This window comes from Cenococcum geophilum (genome assembly GCF_001692895.1).
Source record: "Cenococcum geophilum 1.58 unplaced genomic scaffold K441scaffold_28, whole genome shotgun sequence".
NCBI classification, from domain to species: domain Eukaryota; kingdom Fungi; phylum Ascomycota; class Dothideomycetes; order Gloniales; family Gloniaceae; genus Cenococcum; species Cenococcum geophilum.
Genome location: NW_027137586.1, coordinates 1305616 through 1316081, shown reverse-complemented (window position 1 = coordinate 1316081; position 10466 = coordinate 1305616). Strand labels below are relative to the sequence as shown.

Here is a 10466-nt window from a genome sequence, read left to right as displayed (position 1 = left end):
TATATTATAGCAATAAGCAGGCTTTAGCAGGCTCCGACTTTGATTTTCCTTAATCGTCCTGACAGCGCTCCTGGCCCACAGTGCCATCGGGTCCCCACTATATTCCCGACAGCCTCTACGTGTCTTTACATACCCCTTGTACACCTAAATACCACCTTATTTTCTACCCTTCCTTCCTTACATCCTCCCTACCTAGGGAGGACTGTAGCCAGAACCAGACGACGACCGTTCGAACAACCAGCCAGCGAACACCACGATTGATTGAATCGAGCCGGAGCCTTAATGTCAGCCTATTACCGAATCAAATCGAATCAAGGCCTCCTAGGTAGGCACCCTAACGACCACCGTTCAAATGTACAGCCAGCGAACGCCCATAGAGAACGATTCGAATTAATACAATTAATCGATATCGAATCAAGCAGAGCCTTCGATCGGGCCGATCTCTCACCCGAATTACAGATACAGACAGGTAGGTATAGACAGTAGGCACGATAGGCAGGGACAGGTAGGCACGACAGGCAGGGATAGGTAGGCATAGACAGGTAGGCACGACAGGCAGGGACAGACAGGTAGGCACGAACAGGTAGGATGGTAGGACAGGTAGGATAGGTAGGATAGGTAGGACATGCAGGACATGCAGGACAGGCAGGACAGGCAGGACAGGCAGGACAGGCAGGACAGGCAGGACAGGCAGGACAGGCAGGACAGGCAGGACAGGCAGGACAGGCAGGCACTAGGCCTAGTTAGGAAATCAGTACACGGCCAGTAGATCGTCAGGAACACCGCCAATTGACGATTTAGAGCCTCTGCGAGAGGCTTCCCGCTTATCTTAATTGTTTAATACCCAAATTTTGAATTTTGAATTTCTATAAATATTACGGTTATAGGAAATATTATAGCTATTATAATTATAGAAAATATTATAACTATTAAAAAATTTTAAAATAATATTACTAATGTTACTAATATTGCTACTATTGCTAATATTGCTAATATGGCTAATATGGCCCCGGGCTAGCGTAAAGAAGTGTACATGAGCAGATTAGCGGATCCAGCGAAAATGGCCCCGGGCTAGCCCCTACCACCCTCCCGTTTTCCTGACGTCTGTGGCCTAACGTAAAGGTACTAAATCGCTTTTCCGTTCTTAGATCACCGCAGTATTGCAAAGAAGGGGGAATTTGCCACCTATTATTAACCAAGCACCTAGGATCTGTTTATTCTGGTCTACTTCTCCCTAAAAAAACCACCTTTAGATTTAAATCTATTAACTATTCCTTAATAGATAATCTAGTTCCGTAAAGACTTGTATATATAAACTCGGTCTATATACTTACCAACGCTCCTATCTCTTAGTTTACCTATTTACTTTTTAGTTTTTATAGCCTCTAGTACTTAACAATATTTAATACGGAATAATCCTACTAGTAAGGCCAGAGCGATAGTAACAAGCAATAATAACATATAATGCCTAAGGAGGGAAGGTTAATAAGCCACTATTTTACTATATAGAGCTAGAGGATAAAGCTTAGTATAGTTATTATAAAAAGCTTATAAGTTACTAGCTCTATTAAGAAATAAAAGGTTTATACTCTCCTCTTTATCTATATAGCATTACCCAAAACCCATTACACTATTAGGCGTAATTAGCCTCTAAATCCGGTACTAGGAGGTGACTGGCCCCTAAACGCCCTAGGTACCGTCTTTTATATTAAGCGCCAACTCACCTAGAAAGCCGCTTAGTTAATATAATATTATATAGCTCGCCTTATTTTTAAGAAACAATGTCCTTATAAGCTAGCCCTCTCCCTTTTTCACCATTATTTTTTTCCTTTTAGATATTTAAAATCATGGCTCCTATCGGCAGATTTATTTACCTTACCCTCTTTACTATAATAGCTTAACTTTCTTAGAATCTAAACCTCTCTATCGTTAAAATAGGGCTCTTTAGTTGCTTTTCTACCGCACTTGTTTATACCTTAGTGGCAATACGCGAATATCCTAGAGATAAGCCGGTCTAGCGCTTCTAGGTTTTTTATTTAAATACCATTCTTCTTTAGCTTACGCGATTAGTACATATATAGGATTACCCTATATCTACATTCTCTATTTAGTTAACTAGTATATAGTTTACATTAATAGTTTCCTTTATATTATGCATCGTCAAACAGATTAGTTATATTATAATCGCAACTCAGATATATAAAGCCCTTCCTATTTTAGCTATTAGTTTACTAATATATAATATAGTTATATAATCTTAGCATTAGGCTTCACAGTAATTATTATAAATAGCTAGGAGCATAGAGAGCTTTATAAAAGGGTCTACCAAAGGTAATCTTTTACTTTATAAGTAAATTCTATTTTCTTATATAGAGCGTTAGGGTGTTACAAAGTTTATATAGAGCAGTTTATTAATAAAATGGGTTAATTAATTAATAATCTTAACTTAATTATTAATTGATATTTCTTATCTAGAGCCCCTAGGGCTTTAAGCTACGAAGAGATTTTACAGTATACGTGCTCTATATACGTGACTTACACTTTTAAAGGATACAGATTATCTAATATAGGGATACTCGCTTACTAAACTTATAAGCAGCTAGCGGTTATATAATAAGGGCTTAAACTTAGAGGATAATATATTCCTATAGCTCTGCCCTCTATTAAGCCACATTAAGTAAAGTTTAAATAGTACTATATTCCTAAGCTAATTCTTAGCCTATAATTCCTCTCTCGCCTATAGGCCTAAGTCCTACTAAATAATTTTACGTCTCTTTATATTTCAATATCTAACTTAAATTACAACTCTAATAACGCCTTTCCTCGCTCCCCTAGTCTTTAACCTATTAAGCCAAAAGCTACTCCCTCGCCTTTGCCTTCTCCATTTATCCCTTAACAAGCTCCAGTTCCACTACGTTAAAGAGGCCAAATAAAACGCAATACTCGGCCTAGCTAAGGCGACGCAGTTCTAATAAGTTTTGTTAACCCTAACTACCTAAATATTGCTGCAATCGCAGGCTAAAGCCTGTTAAACTCCGCTTCTAAGTTAGAGGTAAGTAACCTAGAGGATAATAAGACGTTTAAAGAAGCAGAAAGTTGAAATATAATAGCCGATATTTCTAATTCCAACCAAGAAGAAAGCGGTAATAGTATTGCTATAAATATAGAGCTAAGACCCAATACAGTTAAAGGCGTAGATTGCCCGTCTATATATAAGATGCTCTAGGTAAATATATAATTAAAAGTGCAAATAGATAAAGCTAAAGCAAAAGGTTTGCTAGATGAGGAGTTAAACTAAACAGTATACTTCTTTTAAGCACCCTTATAGATAGAATACGGAGCGGATATATAGATTAAAATTATAAATAAAATTAAGTCAAATTAAAAGGCGCTATAGTGTGTTTCTTTTCGCCGTCTTCTTCTAGTAGCATAACTCCGTCTAATTTTAGATTCCCCCATTTATTGGCTAAAAGCTTAAAATCCTATATAGCGTATCGTTAAGCCCTTGCCAAGTTATACGTAAGAGGCTTAGCAAAGGCTATTACACATAGGCCGAATTCTGCTTAACTTCTATCCGTTCTCCCTATAACTTATCCATTATATATATGTCTACAGAATCGCATATTTCTTTAATTGGCGTTTAGTGCAGGGTATATTCTTAAAAGAGAAGAGTTGCTTATCTGGAGCAGCATATATTAGTTCGTGTCTATTAGGAAAACCCATATATAAATTGATCTATAAAGAAAAATAAGGCTATATATACATAAGGTAGGTAGGTCACTAATACCCCTTAATCTATCCTTGATATAGCCGATATCAGGCTAAAGCTAACATTTAGCCGCCACAATTGACGCATTAACACTTAGTCGACAGTTCGTCTACTTAATTCAATAAGTATTAAGCATAAGAGGAGAAAAAGTGTTAGAAGGGAAATAGCAATATACCTTTAAAGGAAGCCAAGCGGGCGTAAGGTGCAGCTAAAACCTAGGGTTCAGCAAACAAGGATAATTAGCAGTTAGTACTAGCCGCCATAGTTCCTCCATTATAGTTTGTCTTTTACTCTATATAATACTAAACATTAAACATTAATTATAGATATAACTAAATATTCTAAAGCACTAAACTAGCCTTAGCTATAAAGAAAATTAGAATTAGAGCTGGAGCCATTAACCTCAACACCAGACATATCAATTTCTTCGCTAGCTTATCGCCCGCCGCCGTCCAAACTACTTAGAGACCCTTCTATATCTAGGAATAGCCATAGCTCGTTTATTCTATCTTCCTCTAATAGCAGCTTCCCCATATTAGGATACAGCCAAAGCATCCTTAATTTCTTAAATACCTTCCTCTTCCTTATATAAGCTTACGTTAGAATCTCTACCTAAGCCTCTCCCCATTGCTTGTTACTTATATTGACTATCTCTAATTTAGTTAACTAGTTAACAAGCGGCATTTCGTTAATATAAGGGTTTCTAGTCTTTTCCTTATAGACCTTAGTTCTAATATAGGTATTTAGCTTTCGCTTACTATTATTACAGAATTGTAAAACCTATACATATAGGCCAAGCTTCTTAATAATATTGATTCGTTTTCTTTTACCATTCCCATCATTTATATACACCCGAAACCGAGATATGCGACCTCTAGCTTATTAAGAACAACAAGACCAGTATTAATAGGCGGCACACCAGGCCCAATACTAGCCCAGTTATAAAACACCTAAGAGTAAAGACGTTATTAACAAATCCTGTTTATATAATCGATGGTAACGGCTACGAAGTAGTCCTCACATAGGGATTATCTATGGAAATCTCTGGCCCAGTCACTATCGATTTTTAAACGGCTAGTTTCTAGGCATGGCGTCCAGTCCTATTACACGAGGAAGAAGGCAGTTGGCAAAAAAAAGCCGTAAAATTTACTAAAGAACTTCTAGACTCCCTAGTCTCGAGGCTAAGACAAACAAGAACCAAACCAGCAATCTTAGATTTAGAAAAGACAATGCTATATATATGCAGAAATAGGGATTAGAAAGGAAAGGGGGTCACGTATTAGTTATAAGGGTATAGGGATTACCGCTAAGGAATGCCAGAAATGGCTACTAGAAATTATTTCAGCAGGTATAAGTATGTAAGGAGGCACCAGCGATAGCAAAAAACAGCCAGCGCCGGTATTTAAGGACGACGGCTGCAGAAACGTACGGAGTTAATACCTTACTTAATTAACAATCTCCCCAGAGAGACGCAATCCCTAGGAAATACTTTTTAATAATTCTTGTATATTTGACGTAACTTCCGATAGAGTTTTAAAACTTAAAGGATTAGCATATATTAACAGAATTATCCCCTTACTCCTTATTCTATGTCTTTATTATTCTAACTATTCTAGCCGCTCTAACTCCAAGTTCACGAAGTCTTTAAAATAGTTTAACGCTAGTGAAGAGGTTATTGAGCTACATAATGTGCTTTCCTAGAGGGTAGAGCCGCTACTAAATAGTCTCGTGCGTCTGTATAAGGCTTAGCGTCAGTATAGTACTATAAAAGGAAGAGTAGATATAGGATAACTTACTAAAAGCTACCTATATTACTCCTTAATAACTTTAGTCTTATAGTCAATCTTAATAACCTAAGCTTCGGCATACCTTTAGAGTTTTAGGGCATATTACCGGTAGGACTCCCTTATTAAATAGTATACAGCCTTATCTTTTGCTTTTATTTATAAAGATTAAAGTTATAAATAAAACCTTATAGGCCTAAATAGTGCTATAAATAGCCGATAATAAGACCCTTATAGGCTTATATAATGGAAAACTTAATAAAGAATTATTATAGGAGGAAATTGCTAGACATTTTATAGGTAGAACACTATGGGAATGTAGGCGTTGTTATAAGATTCTAAGGCCTAAGCCTAAAGAGGCCGTAAAGGAGAAACTACGGACAGCCGATAAAGAGAAACACCTCGTAGACATGCGTAAAAAAAAAGACATAGCGTAGAATAATCTTAGAAGGTAGTTTCTAGAAAGAACGCGACTCTCGTATAATTGGAAAAAGTTTAGGCGCCTAAGCAGGTCTAAAATATTAACGTACCTCAAAATCTAGGCGACCTATAAAAGAGTTAACTATTGCTTACCTTAATATCAACTAGTAAGGAGTGTGCCACGGCCCGCAGGTAAAAATATATAGTACTTATCGTAGTTACTTAGAGAAGTGCTAAGGCCATTAGTATTATCTTAAACCTCTTACAATGGGATATATTAACGAATTTGTAAAGAAATAAGCTAGCAATTTAACGGAAAATTTTATTAATTCCGCATTAATCTATTATCTAAAGACATAAAAACATTAAACAATAGGACCCAAATCTTAGAACAGTTCTTACTACTATCTTACTACTAGCTTTAAGTCCAGAACCCTATATCTTAATACCCCGCTACTTAGCATTATATATCTCTTCTAAAGCCCTCTTTAATAGAGAGAGTTCTTATTCCTAATCGTCCGTTTAACACTACTTTTGCTTCGTCCCACCTCTCTATACCTACCTCCTATATAGCACATTCTCTAAATTAAATCTTTACATAAGTCTACCAAAAGTAGTTATTATTATTTAAATACATTACCGCTTCCTTAGGAGAGTATCGCATATAAATAACCTCTTCCGCTTACTATAGTCTGCCCTACCAAAGGAAGTATCTAGACCTTAAGCGGCTATTAGGTTCTCTATTAAGAAAGGCAACCTACTAATATTACAAGGCTCAGCGTCACCTTCCTTTAAAAATATTATAAATTTCCTAAAAGTATCTAGGTCGACTCATTTCCGGAAGTTCCCGTCTTTACCTATAAAGGAAGTATTATTAAATGTTCCGGGAATTGGCCAATCATTTATTAAAAACCCGGTAGAGTTATTGCTAATTTACTTAATAGGGCTTTAAAGGCTAGATCACTACGTGTTATTAAGCATAGAATATATCTAGTAACTATATACTTCCCGTTATATCTCTCTAGAAAAGAGTCTAATTTAAAATAAAATAAAGATACAATTATATAGCGTGCTATAGTATCGATCCGGGCCGATAGGGAGTAGTCCATTTCGACTTTTAATTTAAGTTTAGGTATACTTCTTGTATCGTTAAGTCTTAGTTTAGTGGCATCAAAGTCGGTACTAAGGCGGTAAATTCTATTAAGAATTTAGACCGCCAGTCTAACAGTTTTATAGGCCCTTCTTACCATTTTATCGCGCATTTTCTCTAAGATTAGATTACGTGTTCTAGGGAACATTCCATTTTTCCGAATACTATAGCAGTTATCCATAGATACCTCGTAATTTTTTAGCCCCGGCTTACTAGTACCTAGAGATATAACAAAGTTAGGTTCTTTAATAAGCGGAAATATTACTAATACCTCTAAAAGCGCCTAAAGTAGGGGGTTATTCTCGAGGAGTCCTATATCTTAAAATGTGCCAACCTTATTAATATATTTTAGCGGAAAGAAACTGTAAAACATAGTCAGTTTTAGGTATAAAAGAGGTAAGCTAAAGTATACCTAGGCGCTATAGATGCGGATTATGTGCTAAATTTTATATTAGTCTTATCTAAGGGTAGGGTTTGTCCAATCTTATATTTCCTAAAGCGACACTCTTCCACAGCCATCCTTTAGCCTTATAACGGCGTTGTCTTTAGGTTTGTTAAACAACTCTTATACTAAGTTATATATAGGAAGCTTACCTTAATCTTCGTCCCGTATGCCCACCCTGTTATAGTTAGTGAATATATAATATAACGGATAACTATTAACTGTAGCGACTGGCAAGCTAATCTTTATTCCTATAGACGTTATATAGAAGTAGTTTAGAATGCTTTTATCTATACCAAAGACTTCTTTTAGGACGGACTTAATATTTTAGGCTAAGTATAAACCGTTAGTAAAATATAACACTATTAACTTAAATATACGGGAAATAAATGGGATATTAAAAGCCTTCCGCCGTTTAAAGACACGTTTTGCGATCTCTAGGAATATCTAGATGGACTCTTTAAGGGGCCGTCCCTTAATGTAATGATCTATGGCGATTACCGCTCCTTAAGTTATAAGTATTAATTTCTTTTCTTTAAAGTATATTAAGCTCTTACCTATACTAACCCTAAAAGTAACTTTAATAAACCGCTAAAAGGGAATTAGTAGACCGACACGATCTTATATTTATTTTATTAGCATTAATAGTATAATACCCTATATACCTCCTCTATTAATATATAAGACTCCTACTACTACAGTTGGAGGGTATACTTTTACAATTATATTATTCGGCATCTCTTCTCTATAGAGAAAGTAGTGGCGCACTTTAAAGATCTAGGGGTTGTCCTTACAGCGATTACTAAATACTATAATGCAATTCTCGTAAATATAGTGCCCGTAGGGTAAGTAATATTACGGTCTCCTACGCAAATAAGACAGATATATATTGCTGCTCCATATATGGCGCTATCTATCTCGAAATTATGTAAGGTTACTCTTATAAATTTCTATAGTAGTTACATTATTATAAGCGAATTATTAAAAGTAGCGGACGAATTAGTTTTCGACCATATTAATAAAGCCACTTTATAGAATAATATAGTTAGACTACTTAAAGGCTATAACTCGAGCCTTACTTACCTAGCAGAAGACGTCCTTATAAATTATATTAAATACAGTTTTAGGTTTAAACGCTATATTAAAGTTAGCATAACTTAATTTTCTAGTGGGGTAATACTTACTATATACTTTAGGCGGGTAACTATCTAGAAAGAGACTAAAAGCAGTTATTAGAACTATAAACTCCGTTAGCTTATTAGTTAACTTAATATATTTTAGAAAATTTAATAAATATTCCGCCATATTAGGAGCAACGGGATTATAGATCCTTAACGGTCTAATAAAATTAAAGGGTTTATTAACAGTTTTTAAAAAGTGCCTATAGGCGTACTTAAAAAAGGCGGCGAAATGAGTTATAGAGAATAAAGTTCGTATATCTTCTCTACTCTTTCACACTTAATCTAAATTATCCATTAGACGCTCTTTTAGGCGTCTATAGCGAGCATTAACAGATATTATACCGTTTGGGAAAAGAGCGACTATATTAATTGCTGATATTAGCTTAGACAGATCCTTTATTATTTCCTCTCCTAACAACTATAAAAAGGCCTTTTTAGCCTAGCTTTTTGCTCCCAAAGGTATCTTCTTAGTTATAATTACTACTCTTAGGTACGTACTCTTTGGAAGGGTTAATAAGTAGCCTTTCTCTAACTATATAGCAATGTGGCAGGCAATCTATTAAAAAGAACTAAGATTAGCATAAAAGAAGTAGAAGATATCTATAAAAGAAAAAAGCAGGCAGGTGTAGATACTATCTACAATTTTATTTAGAGAAAGGCTGGATAACCTAGCTTAGGTTCTCTAAATAGTTCGCTATATTGTTTTATAGCACTTATTAGCTATAACTATCTTTCCCCTAAAACTCTATTTAGGAAAATCGCCATCTATAAGAAGTACTGGTCTGCCGTAAGAAATGCTAGATAGGTTAAGGTGGAGATATATCTTGCCTATACTTCGCTTATTTATAAACTTTTACGCCCTCTTTACCCCAAATAGCTTTTAGAGGGCGACCGATTTCGCTATATTACTAATTAGTATAAATAGACTAGGTTATATATTAGGATTAGGAATATAATTAGTAAGAGTCTAGAGCCTATCCAATTCTAAAAGAGTAATTTCATTACCTTAGGTGCAGAGACTTAGCTAATAGGTATAGTAATAACGCTTTATAATTAAGAGAGCAGACTAGCTATTTTAAGTATTAATAAAGTTGTAGTAGAAAGACGTAGCTAGATATACAGCCCTTAGAATCTATACGCAATAAATATTATTCTAATAAGGCCCAAAAACGGGCTTCTATAAAGTTAGAAGTAGCAATTTCGGGACCTCTATTTTTAGTAGCGGGGGACTAAGATAGGGCTCTTTTAAGGGTACCTAAAACTGGTCCCTATAGTTCCTTTACTAGTTAATACATATTCTAATAGCTAATGAAAACGGTGTAAGAACCTATAATTTCTTTACTTTATATATAGAGCTCTATATTTAGAATAGATTGTAAGCACAGTTCTACCTAACCTAATTATAAGATTAAGTAAGTTACCTAGCCAATATAAAGGGTCCAAATAACCTTTAACTAGGTCCACCTTATTTATTTAAAAACAACTAATGCTAAATGTACCTAGTAATAAACTTAGCAACCCGGAATGTTTTAAGATCGGAAATTCAACCATTCCGCAATGCTCTTTTTATAATAAATGTCGATTACAAAGATACTAGAAAGGTTATACTATAGCACCTAGCTAAAATGTAAAAGAGTATATTTGCTTAAGACCTAATTGTAAAAAATTTAAAAGTATAATAAAAGTAACGGGGTTTTATTACCCTAAGTCTGTTATATAG

At 35.1% G+C, this 10466-nt stretch overlaps 1 protein-coding gene across 1 annotated transcript; it reads right to left on the bottom strand.

The window, feature by feature from the left end:
• Positions 1-8648: 8648 nt before the first annotated feature.
• K441DRAFT_566660 (uncharacterized protein) lies at positions 8649-9017 on the bottom strand (the record flags this gene model as incomplete). Its single annotated transcript, XM_067643756.1, has 2 exons — positions 8649-8701; positions 8750-9017. Coding segments are annotated over 2 exons (321 nt in total), but the record flags the coding sequence as incomplete, so codon positions are not given.
• Positions 9018-10466: the final 1449 nt, after the last annotated feature.